Raw genomic sequence first — 27,664 nt, 5'->3', positions numbered from 1 at the left:
GTGTGTGTGTGTGTGTGTGTGTGTGTGTGTCTGTGTGTGTGTGTGTGTGTGTGTGTGTGTGTGCGACTGACCCTCATTTCTCAGTCTAAGGTAGAAAGCCGTGCAGATACGAATGCAGAAATCCTCTTACAACACGGTTGTCACATGTGATTTATTACACGATCATGTCTCGCCAATCACAATGTAAGAAAGGTCGGGCATTGATAAATGTGGTGGCTGATAGCAATAGTCATTTGAATATCAGTAGAGGCTTCGTCCCTAGAGATTAGAACACAGAGAAGTGGAATACCGTCAAGAATAGAAACTTATAGAGAGAGATATTTTTACGTCAAAAGTCAAACCAAGTCACAAGTGGCATTTAAGGAAGTCAGAAGAATGTGGTGGAGATAAATCGCTCAGTTCTAGCCACCAATGACACTTTCAGAGAGATAAACAAGATAAATGAAAACCTGAAACTTGCACTACATAAATCAAAATGTTTGGCTAAATGTTGTGTTTTTAGTCTTGAACAGCCTACTTGCCAAACACAAGTATTAACGTTTTACATTCTGAGGTGATGAATGAGGTCCTATCTCCTGTATACAGCCTCCAGTTGTGACTGTGTTTGCCACGTACGGCTCTCTGGCTGCATCTGAGCATCGTTATCCAGCGCAATATTGTGCAGCAGAACCATACATGCTAGAATGATGTCGCACACTTTCTCTGTGGTGTACAGCAGAATTCCCCTCCGCTGATCCAAAATAGAGCCGTCTGCCCTTAAGCAGCCTGACATAGCCTGTGTGCTTATTTGTGCATGTAATGGTTGAACCAGCACTCCTGCTCCGTCGCAGGGCGCTCCAGTGGGGTTGCTAGGTATTCCATGAGGGGATAATCTTTCTCACCTAGTACATGAATCACAGCGAAATGCTTTAAATATTAATTTTGCAGTTACGGGTAGTGACTCATTGAGGAGATGACTGCAGTTTTTGAACTGCACCCTCCTGGAAACGGTCCCTATACTGCTGTTTAGAAAAATGAAGGAGTCCGACTGTCTGACAGTGGTGTAAAGTAACTAAGTACATTTACTTAAGTACTGTACTTAAGTTCACTTTTGAGGATTTTTTACTTTACTGGAGTGTTTCCCATTTTCAATTATTTTACTTCTACTCTACTTTCTCAGAGGCAAATATTGTACTTTTACTCCTCTCCAATTATTTGACAGCTTTAGTTACTTTGCAGATTTAGATTATTATCTCAAAACATACAGTACACTAACCACTTCAGCCCTATATATATTTATGCCATTTGAAGATATCCGATCTACAAGCTCACAATGCGTCGCGATGCGACGCATTGTGAACTTGTAGATCTGCTATTTTCAAAATATTTGTATACATTTTGAACTTGTGAAATGGGACATTCTGCACAAGGAGTGCTTTTACTTTTGGTACTTTAAGTAAATTTTGATACCAATACTTTTGTTCTTTTACTCAAGTAAATTTTGAATACCTTACTTTTACTTACTTAGTATTTCTACACTGCAGCATTGATACTTTTACTTAAGTAAAAAAATATAGTACTTTTTCCACCACTGCTGTCCGAGTCATGCATCCCCCCAGGCCATCGGGCTACCACATTTAGGAGATATCGCCCGGAATCACAAATTACCTGAACGTTTATGCAGTGATACTTTATTACGATTGATAGATGCAGAATCTTTCATAGATACTGGCACACATGGGTACAGTCGCACCAATCACATTAGGAAACCCAGCAGTCTCATGAAATTGTCCCTTAATCAAGATTTGCCGAGCATCATTGTACGGACATTGAATACAGTATATTGGTGAGAAAATTACCTGCCAACACTGCTGGCATCGTTCTGGTAATGTTTGGCTGTCATAATTATACCGGACCTGTCTCCAATCTCCTGCTGAGGTCCCGCTGGCCAAAAACCCCAACGTGGAGAGCACCAGCACTGGCTCAGGTGTGGCATTCGAGTGTCAGCTTTCTCTCCTTAACTGAGGTTCCACATTGGAAAAGCAGTTTAATAGCCACTCATCGCTCTCCATGAACAGATCCCTGCTGTCCCGAAGAAAGGTCTTACACGTGTATATGGGTTTTCTAAAAGATCCAGATCTGGCGTTGACTGTCAAAGATATTGTAGGAGACGGATTAAGTATCTATCCTACCTCATTGCAAATATGTTACATTGTTTTAAATTGCGCAATTTTAATTGCATGTAATTACGTCACCAGTTGGCACTGTTAATTGCAAACACTTTGGAAATACCTGTGTTTTGGGGATATACAGTATGACACAGAGTAGATGTAGGTATTTATAAAATAGAACATTTTGCTATAGGTTACATATTTTGAATATATGGCTCCATACAGTATGCTTAGATGCCTTTCAGATACTCCAACATGCTGCACTGCAAGTCCCCGCTGAAGCAAACACTAGCGTACAAGTTGAGACTTGACTTGACACATGCCCCCACACGAGGGAGGATTTTTGCTAGGTCCAATACTGTTACAGACAGGGAAGAGTCAATGTCATGCCTGCACGTATACCCCCCCCCCCCCCCCCATTCTATATGCACTCTGGACATTGTGCACATAAAGTACTACACTTGAAATGCTCAAGAAAGGTGTGTGTGTGCGTGTGCACGTGCGCGTGCGTGATGCATACATGTGTGACGGTGCCCTGTATTACCTGTAGTTTGCTATTATGTATGTGTGCGCGCGTACATGCATGTGTGCATGCAGACACCTACAGTACATACATTATCTAATTGTACAGAATTAATTAGGCATTATAATTAATGTACTGTACAGTGTTATGAAAGTTATATAATACACACACAAATGTGGCGAAATAGAGAGCACAGCAGTGTGGTGCAGTTAAACTAGAAAATGATTTTTAAACATGGCTTTTTGTGGATACTAACCGGCAATTAGTTTGGACTTCCGGAAGCTGATTTTGGAAGGCTATGGCACGGACCCGACCCATGAGCTGAACTTGTTCACAAGCACAATTATGCTTGTGTTTTGACTGGCAGGAAGGATGCATTCTAGGAGCACTCCAGTGCATTGGTTCTCAAAGTGGGGTCCGGGGACCCCCAGGGGTACTTGAGGGGGTTCCAGGGGGTCCCCAGCTAAATGATGGACAGGAACCAAATGGACCCTTATGGGTCTGTAACTCTGAGAGTGTACAAATGGAACCAAATGGACCCTAACGGTTCCATTTGTACACTCTCAGAGTTAAATTAACATTGGTTTTACAATGTGAATTGGGGTCCCAGAGGTATAAATGCCATTAAATGGGGGTCCGTAGCCTAATGCATGTCAAACTGGGGGTCCTTGAAATTAAAATGGTTGAGAATCACTGCTAGAGAGCCGTAAAAACCTCTTATTGGGGTCCCTGGCTTATCCTTTCAAATGGGGGTCCGCGGGGTAATTAGGGGGTCCTTGACGTGAAAAAGTTTGAGAACCACTGCTCCAGTGCATCGGACACTGGCTGGTAATCAAATGCAAAGTCTGCACTAGCCTGCACTCTGCAATAATGCTTTGGGACTGCTTAGCCAATGATGATGAATGATGAGAAGAATGTGAATGCCATTGTGTGTGAGGTGTATTCATCTTTCATAGCTTATGCAGTCAGGCTGGGAGGAATATTCTGGAGTAATGACATCTCGTAACAAGCCTGACTTTTGTAGCCATGTCTGTGGTCTGTGTCAAAGGCGTATTGGATCATTTTGGATATTTCAGATGAAATCTCAGGGCTGCGGTGGTGTGTGTGGTCTTATTGGATCTTATTGGTTGATATGAATCTCCTCTGCAGCAGCCGCGGCTGCTGTCCATTGTGCTGACCAGCAGTTCCAGTTTGAGGTAGCATAATTGCTACTATTCACTTTTTTGCTGCAAGGATGCCTGACTTTTATCCATGATGGATGGGTGTGTGTGTGTGTGTGCGCCCGCGCAACTGTGCGTGTGTGTGTGCGCGTGCAACTGTGCGTGTGCCTGCATCTTGTCTTGGTCCAAGAGCTAAAGAAAAGAAATGTGGATCTTCTCAGTGGATAGTCTCACTCTACCAGATTTCAATTATGTAAAATCTTAACCCAATCCTGATTTATCAAGAAGGTGTAGTACCTCACAACATGGCGGCTCCATCCATTGAGCCAGGTGGAAAAGGTGGCACCATCTTGTGAGAGTCGCCGTAATTACTTTCAGTGTTGTGACGTCACGTTTTCTATCTCCATACTTAGTTGCAAGCCGGTAAGCCATATGGATCGAAAATAGCCTATCTACAACGTCACTTGTGAGCCTGTAAATTGGCTATTTTCGGTGTGTGACACAAGGCACAACCAAGTATAAATCAAGTCTTCCAATGGTGCTCATACAGTACTGTGTTGTACTTTGTACTACACAACAGTCTGCGATGAGACAGAAATAAATAGTTCTGTTATTTCCTGTTTGGTAAGTGTGCATGATGTTGGAACTGTGTCATAAAATCTGAGCTGAATTACACATTTTACATTTACCCCCAACCCCCCGTGGAGCTTACAAATTGTTGTTTGGAACGCTTGTTAGTGGGCGCTACCAGCGCTAGCTCCATGTTCCAGCTGACGCTGGAGCTAATATTCTTCCCAAGTCTTAAGCCTTACAGGTATGTAAGAGCCAAATTATATATACGACGTAGGTCTAAAACTGCCTTAACCTTAAAGGTCAGCTTAATGGTTCTCATTCCCCAGTCCTTACCCGTTTAATGCCAACATCCCTGCTTTTATTGTGGCAATGTCTTTTGCCATTTGTTCCAGTTCAGTGGACACGGCGGCAGTTTCATCCATTGCCTCCTGAGCAAAATTGGATAACATCAGGTTTGTCTTCTCCAATGAAGTGAGACTAAGGATATTAAGTCTACTCTGCAACAAACAGCATGCTAAATGGCAGTGGCAGTGAATGTCTATATATGGATATTCCTCTCGATGTTTGTTTGGTTTAAGTCTTCAAGCCTGTTGCATTGTAGTGCCGTCTTGGCATCATTGTGTTTTCTCTGCTTTAAAGCAATGCTGGATGCTGCCAAAGTTGTTGCTGGCTTCTGAGCCGTCTGTCTGGCCTGTCTTACTGGCTGCTGCCAACTCTGGAGGCCATTGTTGAGCAGTGCGTTCCACATCGCTCCGAGGACAGATATGGATTGGGTTGTTATTCTCTGGTATTGTCTTCACTCTAAAATAAAGACTGCAGCTGAAGCCATTAACAGACATGAAGTGGTGTGGTAGCGGTTCTGTCATTGCACCAGGGCTTGAATGTAGTATTCTTGTACCAGCTGCTAGAAACCTTTGACAATGTTGAATGTTTTTATTTGAGTTAAAAAGCATTATTTTACACTTTGGCTATTCAAAAATAGCAGACATGCAAGCTCATAGCGCGGCACCGAGTGCCGCGCTACGAGCTTGTAGATCTGCTATTTTTTTTAAATCATGAAAATGTGTGCAAATCTTTGAATATATATATATATATATTTTTTTTAAAGGGAACATTTTTAACTAAAATCTTTGCCTGGAACAACATATTTTGAGATGGGGGTCCGCGGCCAAATACATATCATTTTGGGGGTCCTTGACATGAAAGACTTTGAGCACCACTGATATAGAAACATACGTTTTTCAGAATACTGTTGCGATTTAGAATACATTTCTAGAATTGGCTTATCAATGGGTTATGGTTCAGGGAAAGTTCGTTTATATCTTTGTGTATGTTGGACTTAGGCCTGCTTAAGCATTTATCTGTACCCACTAGTAAGTCCACTCAATGTAAATATTATAACTCAAGTTTGCCAGCAGTCTGCTGTTGTGCCACTTTCCACTCTGTTTCAGGAACCAGGAAGTGGAACATATGGTTCGCTTGGTGGCGGGTTGTGAATGAAAGTAAACTTTTAATTATTGCTAAATGCAATATATTTTGAGTAATATTGCACCAAATGATAAATACACAATATATTTTATAGCCCTAATATACAGCAAAGAGAGGATGAAATAGAAAGTATTGGAATTATGAGTGCATGTGTTAAGGATGTGTGTGTGTGTGTGTGTGTGTGTGTGTGTGTGTGTGTGTGTGTGTGTGTGTGTGTGTGTGTGTGTGTGTGTGTGTGTGTGTGTGTGTGTGTGTGTGTGTGTGTGTGTGTGTGTGTGTGTGTGTGTGTGCTGTCATGGTGGACGTTTTTGGAAAGTTTAATGCCCAAATGTGTAGCCTAGTAATACCTAGATTTAATATGTAGCATTGCATGTACAGTACTGTACAGCACTGCAGGATTTGAGATGCTGGCTATAGTGACATCAGTAAAGAATTGTAGGCAGTGCCATTTTAGCCCCATTGAATTCATGAAACTTGCCGCATAGAAGCATCAAGACTAGAGATGTACCGATACCGATACCAATTGTGATACCCACAACTTGTGTATCGGTCGATACCGAGCACTGATCTGATACCAGTGTGTAATTTAAAAACAATCTAGGACAGTGGTTCTCAAACTGGGGTCCAGGCAGGGACTCTTGAGAGTTTTGTACACACTCAAGAGTTATGGGGGTCCTTGAAATTCAAAAAGTTTGAGACCACTGATCTAGGAATCGATTAAATTCCATTAATGATTGTTAAAGTCGAGCTACAGGTTAGTAAAATAATCATGTAAATAGTACATTAAGAGTATAAAACAGTAGTGCTACAGCAACTGAAGCATTCAAAATATTACTTAAAATGAAATTTCATCATGTGATAAATGACTTGGTATCGGATCGGCACAGACTGGCATACTCACCGATGCCGATACCAGTATTTTAGGGAGTATCGGAAGCTTTTCCGACACTGGTATCGCTATCGGAACAACTCTAATCAAGACTGAGACTGATGCCCACAGCCACAAGAGTAGAACTGTGCTCCTCCATCATTTCATTTCACTAGCTTCAAATGTGTCATTGAAAATGTTTGGCTTGTAACATCATTCTCTCCACCTAGATATAAATTTCCAGCACCATAAGTCAACACAGTTTTACGACATACCTCTTGGCAAGTCCCTGAACTGGTCTTGGGATACAGATGCATTGCATTGGCTCTGCCTGCCCTCCACTGACATCTGCAAATACAATAAATATGCTTATGTAAATGTGATTTGCACGTGTGCACGTGCGTTTGTGTGTGCACGTGTACACGCAACCTGTGTCTCTGTTTTCCCTATACAAAGAAACTATCCATGTTCTCTTAATGTACGTTATTTCTCTTGCCAGGTTTCTTTCCTTTAGTTTTTGTATTGCATGGTGTTTTTTCAGTGGCCCGATTTGTCAATTGACATTGATTAATTGCAGTTGAACATTACACATATAGGAATATAAGTGAAAGTGTCTCCAAACTTTATAGCGCCACCAGCAGGCAGATATTTGCACAATTTATTTTTATTTTTTATATGATCCTTGATTTTGTCCAAACATCATGCAAATCGGTACACATAATGTCTATAGTCATGACATCATGACAAATGACTGAATTCTGAACATTGCTGGCCCACAATAACCTACATGACCTGGCGGAGAGGACTATTTCTAGTTGGACATCAATCTTTATTAGCGCCAGTGTTGCCCAGTTTGCAACTGCTGTGTTTGTTGTAGCACAGACTAAGCTGTGTGCGTGCGTGCGTGCGTGCGTGTGTGTGTGGCTAAAGAGGCATTTTCTGTCTGGTGCTGATTGCAGCAGTACCATGGGAAGTCAGATTTGTTAAGGCTTTGGCACTTTCTATCACTCCGTCTTTCTATCCACACACCTCTCTCTCTCTCTCTCTTTCTCTTTCTCTTTCTCTTTCTCTCTCTCTCTCTCTCTCTCTCTCTCTCTCTCTCTCTGCGTCCAGTTTGTGTAAAGTAAACCAATTAAAATAGTCTCAGGGAGGGAAGTTGATCAGACTCTTTTGATACACTCCCAGCCTCAGCCCCCCGTCTCTTCAGAAGCTTAAATGCCAGCAGGCGCTGAGAGACAAGAGAAGGTGTAGCTGGTTAAAGCTACCACTGTACACTGTACGTTAAGAGCACTTCAGCAAAAACAGAGAGCTACTGTGGGAGATAAATACAACCGTTGAAAACTAGGCTTTCATCACACTGCTCAAAATAGTTCACCAGCAGTTGTCCTAAAGTTACAATAGCCTACTCACTCGCAAATATTACAGCAGCCTGCACTGAATGTCACATGATAGAACAGCAGCATGAATAGATCTAATGCGGTTGGATGACATGATGATTAGGCTGACGAAAAAGCCCTTCCACACATCTCTACTGTCTCTGTGTCCGATGTGCGGGCCAGGCTACTAGAAGTGAGGGCTGCGTAGCCGCCCAAACCTTTAGTACTGTACACTTGCCTATATCAATATAGTGTATCTACTGTAGTAAACAGTATATGATATATATATATATACATACAACTTGTATATATAAATATACACTGTACTGAAAGGATAAAGTAAAAACTCTGTACTTCAATAATAATTAAATTAAGTAAAACAAATTATTGCTTTCCATTTTCCGTTTTTGTCATTCAGTTTATAAAGTGCCAGAGTGGTGTAGAGTAGACTGACTTATTCAGCCATTATTGCTCACCTCAGCCAACGTGCTGTAATTTGTTATCTGCTGCGGCAGAGCTTATTCACTTTTATCTGTGAATTGCTTATGAGTTTCTGTGGAATAATGTTCAGCCTCTCATTATAATTTTATCTGGCTTACTGTGTTCATGTACTTGCAGCCAAACTCTGTCCTAATATATAAAATCCTAGTGAATAGGACTAGTGGTATAAGTCCTTATCTGCTGTGATAGAAAATGAGGTTGTTGAACGTGTTATCGTTTATTTAACTTAAATGTGTTCATATGGCTTGTGTTTTTGGTGAACACATGGCACTGTTCAAAGTGGATTTCAAAGATCAATAGTAATTTATTGTCATAGTTTTTTCGGTTATTGCTTTTATTGATTGAAAACTGGTGAATTGGCTGTTGAAAGCTAATTCTACTAGCGCCTATTACTATATACAGTAGTATGTCTAAGTGAAGCTTGAAGCTAGGCCAAACAAATACACCTGGTGACCATATAATATCGGCATTGTTAGGTGGAAACCTTGTATGTTCAAAACTGTTACTTTTCAGGAAATGGAAAATGAAACCTGTGTTCCAATGGATCCAATGTAGTTAATATCTAGCCACAAACTCTTGTTAATATTAAATATTTATAAAACCCACAGACACACTTACCACTTTCACTTTGAAAATGTTTCTAAAATAGCTACAATAGGAGATCTTGTAGGTCGGCTATTTTTGCAGCTTTTGTGTGACACTCTTGTAGCTGTATGAGGTTATTCATTTATGAAAAAAACATGAAAAGTTGAAGCATGGAGATACAAGGTTTCTGCCCAACAGCAAGGATATTATATGCATTTATTTTACCATAATCCGGTATTGCAGGCTTTATTATAGCATTTAACTGGGAAATATCAATTGAACCTGAAAGCTATACTAGAAATATTTTGCAAGGTATTGGAGCTACAAGCATGCACAGGTTGCCTCAGGCTCTGAATGACGCAGTATAAATCATTTGTTTCAAGTTCCAGTTACAAAATAACAGAAAGAGTGAATAATGTTGTGCAGTTTTATCTTTCAAAGCCCTATCACTCACACACACACACACACACACACACACACACACACACACACACACACACACACACACACACACACACACACACACACACACAAAATCGGATAAAATAAGGAATTTGTCTCGCCATTGTTTGTCAAACAAGCAAAATATATCATGCATAATTTACTCCAGGCGGTCAATTGGTTTGCGGGCTTAGAACCACACACAAACCTAGCACAATAGGGGCCCCTATCATAACTTTGTCGCTTATTTTCCACACTGACGATGCATGTCATGACGAATTATTTGCATTGGATGAGTGTGGGTGGAAAGGCCAAACAAGATTAGTTGGCGTAGGCTATGCACTTGTTTTGCCTGTGAGAGAAATTAGGCCTATGGTTTGGTGAGTCAGTGCCAGCAGCACACCCACCAGATCCATTATCCTGCAGAGCCTGTTCATGGAGTTAACGCTGAGTCACGCAACATGCATACTGAGGTACAGTACATATAGCTTTGAGGTGACCCTTGGGGGGGTGGGGGGTGGTGGCTTTATATACTGTATGTCTGTATCTTAACCACATGAAAATCGACGTACATTCGGAGGGAAAAGGAGATCTACAGTATAAGCTTAAAACACATCACAACACAAGCTTGTTTATCTGCTATTGTGAGCTTGTAGATCTGCTCGGGACTATCAATGGTCAACTGAAGTATTTTGGTTTTAAAGGAGTCAAAAAATGACTTTTTTCTATCAATTACACACCCCATGGATCCTTGAATTCATGGAGATTGTTTTGTTTTTGTCGCATTCCTAAGCCAATAATTTGATGACATATAGGAATGCAACAAAAACAAAAAAAATCTCCATGAATTCAAGGCTTCATGGGGTGTGTAATTGATAGAAAATAAGTCATTTTGGGTGAACTACTTTAAGAGGTTAATCTGTGGTTAGTGCCAACATGGCTCACAAAACCAATTTTTTTTGCTGCGTACCATTAGAAGATGTTAAATGAGATACGTATGTATCCATTGAAGAAAGGACGGCAGACTCTAAACCTTCCAGCCCCTCTTGTTAGAACAGCATTTCACAAGGTATCGACATGTCATTACTGCAATACATGGCAGTTTCACACCTGCCCTGTCCTGTGACACTTTGCCATCAAGGCTGCGACTGGGCCTCCTCACTTAGGTGTCCTGCGGTTGGCCCACCTGCTTCTCCCTGAGGGGGATTTCACACAAGCAACGCTTTGGTTGGCAGCAAATCCAGAACTGTACAAAAACAATCCCTCCTTACAAAATAATGCAATTGATTTGTTCCATAAATTTAGCCTTGGACGGCACAGTACAGTACACAGTCTCCCAGCGGCAGATGAGTTGTTGCATCGATCGCTCTCCTGTCAAACCAATATAGACTTAGCCCGTCTGTGTAGAAAAAGAAAATCTCTCAATATTGGAGTTGTGGTCGTATCGTGTTGGTTGCTTTTCAGAATCCAATCTTCTCTATGAAGAGAAATCTGTTGTCTAGAGGTTGTGTGCTGACAGGCAAGGTTGAACTTCATGTAGTGCCGCTACTTGACGTTTTTTTATCTTGACCTCTGTGTTTCTGTGCTCAACCTTCGGTGACCCTGAAGGTAAATACTGTATAAATGGAGCGGAGAATTTTTTTACACTTCTCTATCATGTCTCCACCACTTTATCCCCAGAGGGTTCAGTATAGCTACAGCATGTTGTGAGGTATGTCATTCATTGCTACAGTATATAATGTTCCCTTGCAACATTAACCCATTAAGACCTGAAGCCGATTCTACAAATGTCTTCTAATTCCCAACAGTATTCTGAAAAAAACGTAGGTTTCTATATCAGTGGTGCTCAAACTTTTTCATGTCAAGGACCCCCAAAATTATATGTATTTGGCCGTGGACCCATCTAAGATATTTTGTTCCAGGGACCCCAAGAAGCAAAGATTTGAGTTAAAAATGTTTGCTTGAAAACAATACATATATTCAAAGATTTGCATACATTTTAATTTTTTTTCAAAAATAGCAGATCTACAAGTTCATAGCACGGCACTCGGTGCCGCGTTAGGACTTGTATATCTGCTATTTTTGAATAGCCAACGTGTAAAATAATGATTTTTAGCTCAAATCAAAACGTGACACAGATGCGTTCCAGATTTTAATAGGTTAAGTATATGCAGTCAACACCTGTCACCTCACTGTGTGATTTAACCACTCAACATTTTCAAAATGGTGAAAAGATCAAACATTTTGCTTTGTGACTACATTGTAAAGTTTTTTTTGTTTACAATCAACACATTTACTTGAAAAGAGTAGTCATGTTATATAGTTTCTTTATGTATAGGATTAAAAAAAGGTTTCAACTAGTGCTGGTATGCAAATCGTAAAATTGTCAAACCTTTCTATTGTTGCAATGCTTGTGAATCTTTTTTTGTGGGAATGACTAGCTTAAAGCCTTTAGCCATATTTAAACCCTAATTAATCATGAATGTGATACTACAACTCTTGAAGTTGCAGTGTGAGGGAGATTTAGCAGCTGAATAAATTCAGTCTTACACCTGGAAGCTGTCCAACATAGCCACAGTCTTGCGCTGTTGACCACTAAGCAGACCCTAGAGCAGTTTTGGAAGTGCCCCAGGCCACTTATTCACATCCTGCCTTGACTTTTGAAGCTGGCCTGTGGTAGTTTCACACAGAAACCTTGTTACAAGCTAATTATTATCAATTAGTGCCAGTGCCCGTTCCGCTTGGAACATGTGTACCGTTGGCCTGTTTTGGAGGATCACTCATCTGATCCACTTCACACTCGACACTGCACTCCCTTGGGTCGTCAGCGATACACCCGCCAAGTGCGAAGTCGATCAGATTAGCGCTTCACGAGATGCGCGGGCCTATTTGGAGCAGGCTGGTTCTGGTGAACCGCTCATCCGAGCAACTTCGCACTCGACATTGCACTCCCTTAGGTCTTCTGCAATACAGCCAGGTGTGAAGCTGATCGGATGAACGGTTCTCAAGATAACGTGAAAGACAAACAATACATGCTGTAGATGTGTTTCATTAGGCAGCTGCCACCTTAAGCTGTCATAAACACAAATACATATTCATTGTTGTTTACGACCACTGATGCGAGCAAACAGGCAAATGTGAAGTTAAGTTACAGTACAAATAATATGTAAGCTGTGAAATTACATTTGTTTATTATTGTCCTCTTTTTCGACTTTTACTGGACTATTAGCTTATTCTCATATTGGTGTCGTTTATTGTTGTGTGTAAGTGAATTTTTATATCAATAGTTGGTTGTTGAATGAAATCAATATGGGCACCTTTGCATCTTTGCATCTTTCCCTTATCTACTGTGTATCTGCTCTTCCATTTTTAACTGTGGTGCAGATATGTGTAGACTCATTTGTCCTTGCTATGTCACTCTATAAGTGAAAAGAATTGATATAGATATTACAGCACTGAAATAAAGTGAAAAAAGTACTTACATTCTTCCAAAGGGCACATACAGCACAGTAGTATTATAACACAACCTGATGAAATGCTTGCTTCCTTACGTTCTAATCGCTTGCACTCTCTCTCTCTCTCTGTCTCTCTCTGTCTTTTCTGTCTCTCTGTCTGTCTCTCTCAACTCCTCAGAAGGACATGACGCTGCAGCCGCAGGAGCCTAGCAACAACCAGGCAGGACCGCTGCACAAGACTAGGCCTTCCTCCAGGGTCCCCAACGGCCTGAGCCTGGAGCCCTGCAAGGACAACCACCGCCTCCACCACCACCGACCCTCGGACCAGGAGAACAACCCCCGTCTGGCGCACGTGCGGGGAAAGAGGAAGAAGAAGCACCATCTTCACAGGAAGAACACCACGGTATGTTTTGAACTCTCTTGCATCTTTGCCTCGCTGCTACAGCACTGAACACGCCCCCCCCCCCCCCCGCCCCTGCTTTCAAAGGCTGTTTCGATTGTGATTCGTTCAATTAATAGCCTTGTTTGGTTTAGCTTTATCTTGAAAGGCCAGGATGGTGTATTTCTTGTTGTTGCTGTTCAGTCTACGAGACTCTGAACTGAAGGCGGGCCTATTGTAGTTCCTCCGAGGGTGTTTATAGGACGTATTTAAAGATCAAAATGATGTGTGGAAATGTCACAGAGGTTTTCCACTGCCCACAGACTCACTTCTCACAGCTATGCCCCAGTGGTTGTCCTGATTAACAGCTCAAGCTTGTACAGAGGCACTGAACAGGAAAGAAAATTGAACTCCTGTGAACGAAACTGTTAGCAGCAACTCACAAAGTGAATTTTTCCTGGCAACGTCAATTAGAGAGCAAAAGTGAATAGATTGTGTAATTGTTTGCTGATCATTAGCGGAAGAAGAGGATGTCTGCCGGGGCAGAATACATTCAAATGTAATCTTCAGAGGTTAATTAATGTTAGGCGTTCAGACATCTCTTAGCGGCATCTGCAATTAGGTCACAATAGGCTGATGCGTGCCATGCATGCGGTATACGTACGGTGATGTCCCGGTTTGGCCGAGATTGTCCCGGTTTCATGCTGGGTGTCCCGAGACCTGACAAACAATGAATCTCATGTCTTGATGAAAACAAACCCCCGAAAATAGCAGATGTACAGGTCAAGTTCACAACGCATCACAGTGTGAGCTTTTAGATGGGCTATTTTAGCTATTTCTGAAATCGAATTGAAGTGATAAAGGGTCCTGGTTTGGGTTTTTGAAAATACGGTCGCTCTGTTTGGTACATGGCCTTATGGGAGCAACAATGACACATCACACTCCACTCCTGTTGTGTCAGGGTTGACACACTGTCACCAGTTATTGATTCTTGTGGTCATTGTCAATGAAGTGGTGCTGTTACTTGGAACAGATTTATCCGGTACTGCTGTTGGATTTTGTGGATCGTTTGAGTAATAATTGAGATGTTTCCAATATCGGCTCACTCTGGGACAGTTGCATTCACCAGCCTTTGTTTTCAGGCTGTTTGTCAGACTCTTGTTAGTAGTAGATAAACTTAATTTCAAATTGAAAAGTGTAATGCCGAAGACATGAGCAAGGAAGCCCTCTTATATGATAGTGTGCATTAGGAAAAACATCACAAAGAAAGAACTACCCATAGCAACCAACACTTGCAGTGGGGTTGAATGAGCAGACATGATTTAGGCATACACTGTAGTTATTTTTTTACACAGGACAGAATGATAGTAGTAACACAACAAGCATGCAGTTAAAATGTGAGACTTCCATGATATTTCACTTCATCTGCAGGGTTTTTTGTTTTGTTAGTTTTTTTTTTACAGTGATGACAGCCTTCCTGTTTCAGTACGCTGATACTGCAGTGTGAGAACAGATGACACAATAACTATGTACATAATTCATTCATTATTTAGTCACTCAAGTCTTTCCTTCCGCTTCGAGGGACTATGTACGCATTTTATTCAGTTAGGTGGGGAAAAAAAAAGAGGAAAAAGATTTAAGATGCCAACTTGAGACATTAGAATAGCAGCATCCTGTCCGGGAGCTGTTGAGATTATAGACCATCTAGGCTGTGAATGTATAGGTTGACTCTACCTGTATTTGCCTGTCTGCCACATATCTCCGTGTGTGTGTGTGCCGTCTGGATAATGCACACAGATGGTGCCACCTGCCAGTTTCTAGGATGTCTGACACCTGCAGCAGCACATGAAGCCGGATTTATATTCTGTTGCGCGCCGGTGTGTCGCGTTCAGAAAATAGCAGATCTACAAGCTTGCAGTGCGTCTCACCGCGATGCGTCGTGAGCTTGTGGATCGGCCATTTTCAGCATGTGACACCTTCATCCGACGAAGTATAAATCAGGGTTAATATTGTGCATGTGCATGAGTAAGTGCATATACACTACTGTGTGCGTGTGTGTGTGTGTGTGTGTGTGTGTGTGTGTGTGTGTGTGTGTGTGTGTGTGTGTGTGTGTGTGTGTGTGTGTGTGTGTGTGTGTGTGTGTGTGTGTGTGTGTGTGTGTGTGTGTGTGTGTGTGTGTGTGTGTGCGCGCACAGTACGTGCAGTACCTGTGCTGCCGTTTTCCAAGTACCGTCTGGTCATAAATGTGAACATGATTGTATGGATACCACACTCATGCTAACAGATGTATGTGTGTGTGTGTGTGTGTGTGTGTGTGTGTGTTAGTGCGTGCAAGCGGTGTTAGTTAGGAGCTGGGGTTGCTGCTGGTGACGGAAGGGTCTTTCTTCTCTGCTGTCCCTACGGCCTAGTCAGCCATCCATGTAGCACACTGATATGGACAAGCACAGCAGCTGTCAAAATCAAGGGTCTGTGTCGAGACACGGATGATACACGATACGCAACACACGTTGCGCCCAAGTGTGCGCCCAGAGTGAGAGACCACGTCTTTTTGGTGTGTTTCTTTCTCTCTCTCTCTCTCTCTCTCTCTCTCTCTCTCTGCACCCCTCAGTCACTCGCACAACAAACCCCTCACACACATGCACACAGTAAAATCCTGAATCTTATTTTAACTTTGAGACCATTATGGGTACATTTTTTCTTTCAGAGTTAAATCAACACAAATCCAGATGTGACGCCCACCCACAAACTGTATTAGTAGTAGTGTGACTGGGTGACATGTTAAATCATATGGCCATGGTATGAATATCATCAATGCTAATGTCTAGTGCAGTGGATCTATTTCAAGTTTTAAGTCGTTCAAGTCAGATTCTGCTGATGACAGGATAGGATAACAAAAAGGATAGCAGTTATAGGGGCTTTGAGGGCAAATTAGCCATACAGCCTGCCATTTTGATTTACTTCACAGCTTCCCATTAATGCAAGATTGTTTTCTCTGCGAAGTAGAGAATTCACACATTGACCCCTGATGTGCAGTAGCTAAACTGCAGTATGCATAATTGAAGAGATCATAATTTGGTGCCCTTTTTTTTGCAGCTTTCAAAAGGGAGTGGAATGTGATTATAGTGTTATCCTCCAGAACCACAATGCTTTCCTTTGCAGTTTGACTATTATAAATCACCATTAAAGCATTGTCCTCCCACATGGTTACATTGTAAGTATTTTCACCATGTAGCTAAGACACATGTCTAGTGTTAGAGGCAATGATTACTGGGGTTGGAGTAATCATTGCCAGCCCTGTTGTGTTGTGTTTGACTAAATAACTCAAGTCGACCAGGTTTTGGCGGATGCAGGGAATCAGGACTCCCTTTACTTCGACCTAAACCAGTTAAATAGATCAATAGTGAAAATGGCTGATCCTAGCTGCTTGTCTGATATTTATTTTAAAGTTGCCGAAATGTTTTGCCTATACAGTACATGCCCAAAATAGGGATGTCAGGGTAAAAATGGTTTACCCTGACGGAGGGATGAGAATGAGAGCAGGTGAGAAATGGAGAGCTTAATGCTGAATAAAATGATGAGCTTAGCCCCCATACTGTCCTCCTCCAGCCAGTTTACAAACCAATGTGTATTTTGTCTGTTTTTGGCACTGACCCAATGTACTGAAGAACTCCAAGAGAGACTGCATGCTCTCAGGGGACACGAAGGGAGGGAATTGGCTGCCTCAGAGTTCCCCTGACATATTACCTTACTATGGGCCAATATATTGTGTGTGTGTGTGTGTGTGTGTGTGTGTGTGTGTGTGTGTGTGCGTGTGCGCGTGCACGTGCACGTGTTGTTTTCTACCTATTTACTTATTAATTTAGTGTTCACCTGTGAATGTATTCATCATTTATTTTACCACACTGTTTAACATTCATGCCTTTGAATATACAGTATAGCCAAAGCTATAAAGGCTCTACATCTCACATTGTTTTCAATAGATTTGACCTGAGAGCTAGGTCACTTGGGGAATATCCAGCTAACCACGAGGTTATGCAGCTGGAGGTCGTTTATGTGTCTGTGTCATAGGAAGCTTAAGTGGTTATAAACCACCAAAGTACGTAATCATATGCATATACATGCGCAAACACAAAGAGATGAGAAATCACAGCCGTGTGTGTGTGTGTGTGTGTGTGTGTGTGTGTGTGTGTGTGTGAGATTGAAGAGCTCAGCATATTATATCCCTGGGGAGCTGCATAAGGCATTTGAGGAAATGTGCCATTCAGGCACTGTGCATGTGTTCATCTGTGCAGTATATTGTAGTCTGTGCAGTACCTATATTGTAGTCTGTGCAGTACGTATATTGTAGCTGTTTATTACAAGTGCATCCAAAAAGAAAGAAAAAAAGAATGCCCCCACACCATTACCCTAGTTGTTCCCTTTTCGAGTATGAGGATCGCTTGGTTATCCTGTGTTGATCTTGTAGTGAGCTTCTCACTTCGGAATAGTAGGGCTTCTAACTCCCATATCTTCGCTGCGAGACGATATAGTTCTATGGGGTCCCCTGTACCTCTCTCGTTTGGTGTAGTGAGAGATATAGTTAGGCATTGTTGTGGTTGGCGCCGGCTTTCCTTTAGGGGTTTAAATTGGGCTCCTTGTAGAACCCAGCCGAGTCTCGTATGTATGGCTGTCGGTGCTCCTCTACAACTTTCTCGCATTTGTTTATCCTCCGGTACTATCAGTTGGTGGTAGTCCGATCCGATGAGTAGTTCAGGTTGTGCATCCCTTATCTCTGATAGTGGCAAGTCTCTCATGTACTCATATTTCCTCTGTATTGCTTGAATCGGGTAGGTGTGACTATTAAGTCTGAATGCCTTTGTTGTAAAGACTTTGCTTATATCAAATACCTTGTCGGGTTGCATCACGGAAGCTACTGAGAAGGATACAATATGTCCTTGTGAAAGTTTGTGTATTGTTGACGGTTCCGAGAGTTACGGTAGTAGCTGTCCCTTGCAGGTCTAGTTGCCGGGCTGCACTGCACAGGAGAAGGGTCTTATCCCCATTCCTTAGAATAACCTCGGTGAGCTTAACCGAAGCAGTATACTATGGTCCTTCCACAGTATACAATGGTCCTTATAGAGTGTGCTAAGGCACAGAAGTGGTATTCTTCCTTACACTCTTCCACTGAGGACTCGGTTCCGAACCTTCTGGTGTTAGAGTTTGTTTGGGTGTTATGTAGTATCTGACTCGTCCTAGTGGCTCTAGAGTCGTATGATCTGCTATTACCATATCTATTCCTGGTGTTGGCTATGTTTGCTCCTTGTCTAGTACTTGTATCACTAGACGTCCTGTCGTAGCAGTAGATGCTCCTTATTTTGACTGTATCCTTTACAAAGTCTGCAAGTTGGTCGAACTCTGCTTCTACTCCGTGTCTCTGTTTGTATTCGTACGCCTTTTCCGGCCACTTGGTAGCGACAGACTCTGGTAGTGTTTTCATAAACAGTCCTAGGATGTCGTGCATATCCATGGATTGATACGCTGGGTCGGCCTTCAGATTACCGCGGCACTGATTTATGAAGGATGAGAACTCACGTAGAGCCTTGTAGTCTCCTTCTCTCACATAGGACCATTTCCTGACTGCGTCCTTTACTGCCTTAGCGATCACGCGTGGGGAACCGAATTAGCTTTTAAGCTGGTTCATAGCGCTCCTATAGCCTATGTCACCGAGGGGATTGCTTCTACAGGCAATTACAATATCTTGTGCCTTTTACCGAGGTGTACTGTTGCAGGTAGGTTAACTTCATGTCGTCTTGATCAGTTACGTCTGCAATATTCCTAGCGAAGTCTTTTAGCCAACCTGAGGCCTGGTTTGCCTCCTGAGGCTTTGCCTCCTGGAGGGTGGGTATGACGGGGGAGATAGAGAAGGACCAATGTTGAGATGAACTAGTTTGTATCGAACGAGTTTGTAGGACTGTTCGTATGGGTGTATAGCTGGTAGCAGGTTGCCCTGAGCGCCGTCGGTCAGAACGGTACCCTCGTGGGAGTCTTGTGGCAGCTCGAGTAATCAAGGCTGGTAAGCGAGTCAGAAGGTTGGGTAAATGGTTTGTAAGGCCTTTTACTCTTTCTTTGTTAGTTACACTTATTAGTTACTGAAATGAAGTATCTCTGATCTGGCTTATCCGGCGTTGACTCAACCTATATAGCAACAGGATGTACTCGCTATATAAGGACGACCCTAGAGCATAGCCGTTTCATTTATCATCCATATATTGATATTAGGGAAGGCTCCTGGGGAACCTTCACAACACACTGGACTGTGTTTTTTTTTTCTCCCTAAATGTTTGTTCAAACTAATGGTGCACGTTTATCAGTGAGTCTTGAGCGTGGAGTTTGTTGGTGCAAGGTTCCTTTTGGATGGATGTTTCCACTGGGCGACAAGACAAGGACTCTGCTCAGTTCTGGGTGGGGGGGGGGCTCTATTCTGTTCACTGATGTCTGAGTGGTGTGGCCTGTGGCGCGTGCTGCTCTGTTGTGCATGTGGCACTGCTGAACAGAGGGACATGCTGCGAGGCCCATCTGCTCTGCTCACTGGCTCTGGGAGAGAGAGAGAGGGGGGGGGGGGGGCAGGGGGCGCGAGGTCAGAGATGTAGTGAATATTATCCTTCTCAGTTATTCCCCATAAGACGCGTAGTGAGTTTGTAGATTGCCTATTTTTTCCCAACATCGTTGTGTGACGAAGTATAAAATGGGCTTCAGTGGTTATTTAAATCAATTTGTTTATTTTTTGAGCGATAATTTAACTCTGATGTAATTGGTTTTCCATCTTTTACGCAGTAAAAAATACACTCAGGGATTACATCTGTGTGTCTTTTTGAATCTCAGTGTCGCAAGTCTCCCATAACAAGCTTAGTCGCTAAGCCAATACACGATATAAAAGAAAAACATTGCCCTGATTGTCAGATAAGATGCTAAATCCATTGAAGTGGTGCCGTGGTTATAGGGTGGATAATTGTTGCTTTCACAGCACACGGTTTACAGCGGCAGGAACAAATACAATTCAATTGTGGCGGCTTGTGTTTTTTGTTTTAATCTTTTTTTCTGTATTATGTCTCATGGCAACTATCGGTAAACATTTCAGGGCATCTGTGGTTTCATCATGGCTTTATATATGCACGTGTGGTGTGCAGGTGTGTTTGTGTACTGTGTGTATGTTCTACTGTATATCGTTGCTGTCGGGCAGAAACATTTAACTCCATATTTCTAAAAATTAATGCCCTACTTCGTCACACAAAAAGTAGCAAAAATTTCTGATCTACAAGCTCACAACATGTCGCATTGCGAAACGTTGGAAGCTTGTAGATCATCTTTTTTTGTTACTTAAAAAATAAAAGTTAAGTGAAAGTGTTTAAGTCTGTCTGTGGGTTTTAAACACAAGAGCTTGTGACTAAATAATAACTAACACAGGTTATTTTTCACATTTCCTGAAAAGGGAAATGGACATACAAGGTTTCCACCTGAAATTGACAATATACATTAATGTTTAATGCAGGAAGAAGAAAAAAACGTGTGTGACTTGAGTGTGTATTTGTGTGGAATGTAGCAGTGTTGCTGAGAGGAGGTACAGTACAGTATCACTAGTCTAGTCTGTCCGCTGTGGTGACAGGTGTCAACACTGTTACTAGGCTGTCTGTCACTCAGTCACACATCATTCTGCACTCTTACACTGTCATTCATTCAGTAGCTTACGTGTTTGTTGACACACGTTTTAATTGGTCTCCTCACCCAGGCTAATTTTACCTGACACACAATTTAATTGGTCTCCTCACCCAGGCTAAGTTTACCAACAACTCCTGCTGCTGTTTGACAGTCTAACCTACAGTTATCATGTCTTTAAAAATGTCTGTTCGCATCCCTGCCTGCCCTGCTCTCACAAACCTTTTCTCTTTTTAAGTGTTTTTTTTTTACCACTTATGCCTTATTTTATACGTCGTCTTACAACGGTGTTGCTTGAAAATATTATGTGAAAATGTGTGTTAATTTCCGGATTAAAAAAAAAAGTTTGACAAAATAGGGACAACCGGTTGAAACTTGCCTCCCTGCTGCCTGTGAATCTGAATCTCTATTTGTTTATTTGGTAGGGACATTAATGAACACTAAAACATGATCATGAATTACGATTAGGTGTATATATGCCGAATTTACCATAGAGCTCATTTCCATCCACACTCAGCAGCGGTGAAAGTGGCTGCGCCAGACGGACAGATGGACAGACTGGCCAGACATGACAGATCTCCCCCAGCGTCTGAGCCATGTTGCCCGCCGTCCAACATCATGCCCGTCACCACTCTCAACAGCCCTCAACTGTCTATTTACACAAATTAAATGGCGACACTTTAGAACCAAAGTGGCTGCCTCTTAAGACCCCTAAACAACTCACCCCAGAGTCCCCCGCTGTCAGTCAGCCTTTCTGACTAACTTGGGGGCTTGGGGGGGGGACAGTCCTGGAGGTGTGTGGCATAAGAGGCTTTTTTTTTATCAGTGCTGTCCAGCCAGTGTGCCTTCACCACCACTGTCAGACTTAGAAGTGTAATCCTATCCACTGTGTGTGTGTGTGTGTGTGTGTGTGTGTGTGTGTGTGTGTGTGTGTGTGTGTGTGTGTGTGTGTGTGTGTGTGTGTGTGTGTGTGTGTGTGTGTGTGTGTGTGTGTGTGTGTGTGTGTTGTGTGTGCACCTCCCTGTCTACACGCGCAGCCCCGAGATGAAGCCTGGTTCAGGATTGTTCAAAGCTTTGACGAGTTGGAAGTTTGTTTTGTTGTTTTTCCTCCCCTTATAGGAGGTGTAGGAGGATAGCTCATACAGTACCCGCGTGCACACACAAACAATCCGCGCACATGCGCACACACAAACACAAACACACAGACACACACCCTCCAGATAGATGCCCAAGGCTCTCCACTGGATGGAAAAACAACCTTCTGAAAGTTTCCCTTCCCTTCACTTTGTGTGTGTGTGTGTGTGTGTGTGTGTGTGTGTGTGTGTGTGTGTGTGTGTGTGTGTGTGTGTGTGTGTGTGTGTGTGTGTAGGTGTGCAGATATGGAAGTGTGGGTGTATGGAGCGTGAATACTAAATGCATCACTCAATACTAAATGAATCACTCAATCTGCCTAAATCCAGACTCAGTAAGATAGAGTAGCAATTTATAAATACTAGATATCATAGTGTTGGCTTTGTCAGAGTACCCGTTGTATCGGTCTGTCTCTGTCCGTTTTTTGCCCATATGGAGATGTCTGTTTCTGCCTGTCTACCTATGTCCATTTTATGCCCATATACTGTATGGAAATATCTGTATCTGTCAGTCCTTGTCCCTTCTATGCCCATATATGGAGATACCTGATGTCATCAGTATTGCCCATATATTGGAATGCCCATATATGGGCATATTTTTTGTATCAGCGGTTCTGGACAACTGGATATCTGAACCACTCGACGGCGGGCACCGCACTCCTCGAGTCCTTGCTGCTGCGCTCGCCAAGTCAATCGGTCCCATATACTTTAGGCACATGACCATATATGGGCATAGCAGTCGGCTCTGTGGCTCTGGACATCTCTGTATCTGTCAGTCCTTAGCCCTTTTGTGCCCATATATGGAGATAGCTGATGTCATCAGTATATTCCCATATATGGGAATGCCCCCTTTTGTGCCCATACTACTGTATATGGAGCTGACTGATTTGTTTGCGGCTGACGCCATTACGTCACATTAAGGTTAGAAAACACACTCCATATTTAGACATAGCTGCATTGGGAACGCCTGATATGGTTATGGCTAAGTCAGAGTGACTCAGCCATAACTCAGTTAATGGGGGGTCCGCCCGCCTGCCGGCCGGCCCTCCCATTGACCAATTTTAATATAGGATACTGTATATACCGTATATACAGTAACTAACTTTAAACCAGCTCAATTTCAAACATAGTGGTACAGTAAGTGTGCCATATTGCCGACATACACGCACGCACGCACGCACGCGCCCACACACACGCGCCCACACACACACACACACACACACACACACACACACACACACACACACACACACACACACACACACACACACACACACACGCCCTGGACCATTCTCTAAGTGGCGGAGTAATAGGTTTTAATAAGGTGTATAATTGCTATGACCCTATTCTCCATCTCCACTGCTCTTGATGCAGCCAACAGACCCGTGAGCCAACTGCTCTGTGAACATCAATTAACTGAATCCACATCTCCTCTGGCCAAGATACATACACAGTAAAGTCCTCAGTGTTCATTTAACTCTGAGAGTGTACAAATGGATACATTAACTGTGAGATTGTACTGTGTACTAGGACATAGGCTTACATCAGCTAGATAAGGAAGTGTGTGTGTGTGTGTGTGTGTGTGTGTGTGTGTGTGTGTGTGTGTGTGTGTGTGTGTGTGTGTGTGTGTGTGTGTGTGTGTGTGTGTGTGTGTGCGCGTGATTTTCTTTTTTCACAGCTCCAATTTTGTCCTGTTCTCCACATTGTTGTCTCTATATACAAAACACGGTCCAGGAGTGCAGGTGCCGGTCAGGAAAACAGTAGTATTCATGGGAGCACCGAGGGCCCAGCCCTGGGGGGCTGACCTTAATGTGTTTAAGGGTTTTGCAGCATCTAATCCGCTTTAAAAGTGGAAGATAGCAAGGGCCCACATTTACCCAGCGCATGATCCAACATCCTCCCTCCCCCACCCTCCATCAGCCTGCTCTCCTCCTCACTTAACACCAGCCTGAGTCTTGGCTGAGACCTGGCCAATTGTCATTGGTTGTGACAATGTTACATTGTGATCCTGTAGATCTGCTATTGCCGCTATTTTTTAAAAAGAGTTTGAAAGGATTTTTTTGGACATAGAATTAAGGTTTCAACACGTCAGCGATTATATGCATCTTCATCTCTCTCTCTCTCTCTCTCTCTCTCTCTCTCTCTGCTTCTTTGCCCATTTTCTTTCCTTTTTTATTCATGGTGTTGGGCTGCTGCGAGCTGCAGGTGTGCGGCTGATCCACTGCAGCTGTGAGGCTGGTTTAGGAGTCTGAGCAGGACTCCACTTGAATTGATCTGCTGTCTTGCAGAAGCCCCTCTTTAAGGCTTGACTGTTGCAGGCAGGCCAGGACTCTCTCTGGCCTTCACACACCGACCTCAACATGTCTCCTCAGTAGGCTGCCGGCCCCCGCCAGCTTCTTCATGTAGCGAACGCGTATGTTTGAACCGCTTTATCATCGCTATATCATCACTCCTCCTGTTCGTGGAAATCAACTGCGTGTTATTTGCTTGATTTAATGCAAGTGAGTGCAGGTGTTGAGTGAGAGAGTGTGCAGAGTAAAAGTATCTTCAAGCTCCAGCTGCCCCAGAGAGCACACTCTTTTATGAGTCAGCGGTGAAGCTCTGAGAATTTGTTAACCATCGGTGTTAGAACTATAATGAGCAGTTTAATTTCCCTAAAATAGCCAATGTTAAGATGGATTAAAGGCAGCTAAAGACAAGACGTTTCATCCCTTATTGAATCCTACCCACACATTGTACTTAGCAGTGCAAATTCAATGAAGAATTGTGGATGAAATGCAAACATGAAAGCAAGCAGCTTTTAGTTTTTGACTTTAAAAAAATCACACCCAGTGTGAAGTGGGCGGTGTGTGGTCATCACAGCATGACTCACTTAAAAAAAAGGATAAATGACTTTTTTTTAAGTCCATACTGTTATTCATAGGGCTGCACATGTGTCTCGCTAGCCAATCACAGTCCTGAATTTGCAAAGTCAGCCAATCACATTACAGCTAGTGGTGATGACACTAGCTGTAATGTGATTGGCTGACTTTGCAAAAGTATAGATTTGCATTGACTGTGGAAGGGTTAGGGTTGTAGACTGCGTTGTAGACTATTGGCCAATCACGGTGCAGGATTGGTCAGTGTCCAAAACTCACTTATAGGGGGCGGTTACACCGCCCCAAAAATATATACATTTAGAGTTTCCTCTCGTGAACCCAGCCAATTATGCTCGTATGGAGGCCTGGCCAAGCCGGAGGCACCGCGGACCAGTGGTGTACAGGAACTTTACACCTATACAGTGTGCCACCCAAACGCCCTCATTGGTGTTTTGCCTTGGCTGCATAAATAAGACAAACTTTCCCCCTAATCATCAGCGTTGCAACCTTGTTTGCATCCTTGGTGCGTTTGACAAGGACTCTTTGCTGAGACTTCAGAGGATAACTCATCACTGCTGTCATGCTGTGATGTTCCTTCTTACACCTGAATTCAAAGTTGACACACTCTGTATAATAAGTAACTTAAACTCAATGTGACTCTATTAACTCAATGTGACTCTATCGCCTGTAAAGATTCAAGTCACTACACGACAAACAAAGTTATGCAGACATTTTCCAAGACACAAGGTCTTTAATCTGACCGTTGTGTTGTGCTTATCAGCCATGCAGCAGCAGCTCAAGTCTTACATTGTGCAGGTCATGTCCTAACTCTGTCTGCACTGCAGTTTTTCCCCCCCTCCCCTGACAGACATACTGTACTGCTTCTTGCACAGCTTGGTGCAACTCAGGTCTGCCCAACACCCAGCCCAATGTCCAGCCAACAGCAGAGAGAGAGAGAGAGAGAGAGAGAGAGATCTTAGTTACATTAAACTGATGTAGAGCAGGTAGTCCTTCTGCATTCAGGAAATGAGTGCTAGGCCTTAGAATCAATCTACAGCTGTTGATGAAATCTCATATTTGCTGGGTTGCATTGTTGCTGGAAAGACCTTATCTCCATTGGCTTTTCATTGGATCCCCATTTCCCTAATGGGATAAAAGAAAAAGAAAATCCCATTCCCCTCCACCTCATTTCCTGGCCTTTGACAGCAATGACAGACCATATCTCTTTGGTCGTTTCCTACACGGGGCTTTCTATATTCCCAATGATATGTCTTTGATTGTTGATTGCTCCCAGGCCGAAGGAGATGGAAAGGAAACGTAGCGGCAGTAAATTGAGTGTAATGATGTACGTAGGATATAGCATTCACAGGATGTGAGCCATGCTTCTTCTGATAAGGATCCTTTTCATGAGCCTTCTCATGACCGCGTCCCACCATCTGCCAGCTAATTGGTTGTATTGTAATCCTTAGTTACCCTATTGTCTGATAGGCAGGTCATATCAGGAGGACCTAATGCAAAAGCATGATTAAGTCAGGGAATGTACACTGTAAAATCCTCAGTGTTAATTCAACTCTGAGAGTGTAAAAATAGACCTGTGTGGGCGGGCAGGAAGGGTGATGGCAGGAGGGTTTTTTCCTTTTTTTCTTTTGCTGTATTATCCTGGTTATCTGCTATTCACTGCGGGGCCTTAACAGAATGTTTGATCCGAGTGGGCAAGGTTGCTTTGATGTAAATACCGCTGTTTGTCAGTGTCCATTGTGTCCAGATTACTGTAGCTATAATGTTTTTTTCAGGGTGGATAGTTATTCATGTGTTGCCAGGGACTTGTATATTCCAGCATGTGTTACATCCCTCTGCTCCACTGCTACAACACAGTTCCCACACTATCACACCAACGTACACAAAGATGCAGGGCAGGTGTGCGCGCACGCACACACACAATTTATATCTCTCGCTCTCAGTCTCTCCCCTCGCACACACCCACAAGCATGCGCCTTATTAAATGGATAAATAGAAACTGAGATAACGCACGCACCTGTAGAAGTAGGTCGTCTGGTACACTCGTTTCTACTGAATAGCCCTCTTACTCCAGCTGAATAGAGCTATCACCCCAGAACAACTGACAGGAGATTACCCTGACTCTGGGCTAAGTAGTACACTTATCTCTTTCTAGTATTTATCTCCTTCTCCAGGCATAATGTTTTTATGAAAAACAGAGAGAGAAAGGGCTGTTACTGCGGATTTCCACTGAACTTTGGTTCCAACTTTGGTGGCATGAACCCTCGTAAACCAACAACAGGGCGTGTGGGCAAGTAAATGGAGTGCTAAGGAAACTAGTATCTCTTACAAAGTAACTAGGATAGCAAGTAGACATCAAGTCTACTGCAGCATAATTGTACACTAGAGGTTCGGGCCGCTACGCGTAATTCTTATAAACTAGAGGTTCGACTGATATGCCCATATATGGAGATCTCTGTATCTGTCA

At 42.9% G+C, this 27,664-nt stretch overlaps 1 protein-coding gene across 3 annotated transcripts in view; it reads left to right on the top strand.

Moving 5' to 3' along the window:
• Nucleotides 1-27,664, top strand: part of auts2a (activator of transcription and developmental regulator AUTS2 a) — a gene marked incomplete at its 5' end in the record, with an annotated part of 367,489 nt that overhangs the window by 69,393 nt on the left and 270,432 nt on the right. For all 3 annotated transcript variants that reach the window (XM_084075031.1, XM_084075032.1, XM_084075030.1), the window contains one exon: nucleotides 13,299-13,523. In XM_084075031.1, coding sequence (XP_083931157.1) covers nucleotides 13,299-13,523 — 225 coding nt within the window. The remainder of the gene's footprint in view (nucleotides 1-13,298; nucleotides 13,524-27,664) is intronic.

The sequence above is a fragment of the Gymnoscopelus microlampas genome (assembly GCF_963454915.1).
Source record: "Gymnoscopelus microlampas genome assembly, chromosome: 12".
NCBI classification, from domain to species: Eukaryota; Metazoa; Chordata; class Actinopteri; order Myctophiformes; family Myctophidae; genus Gymnoscopelus; species Gymnoscopelus microlampas.
The sequence above is the reverse complement of the archived record's forward strand: the minus strand, read 5'-3'. Positions and strand labels throughout refer to the sequence as shown.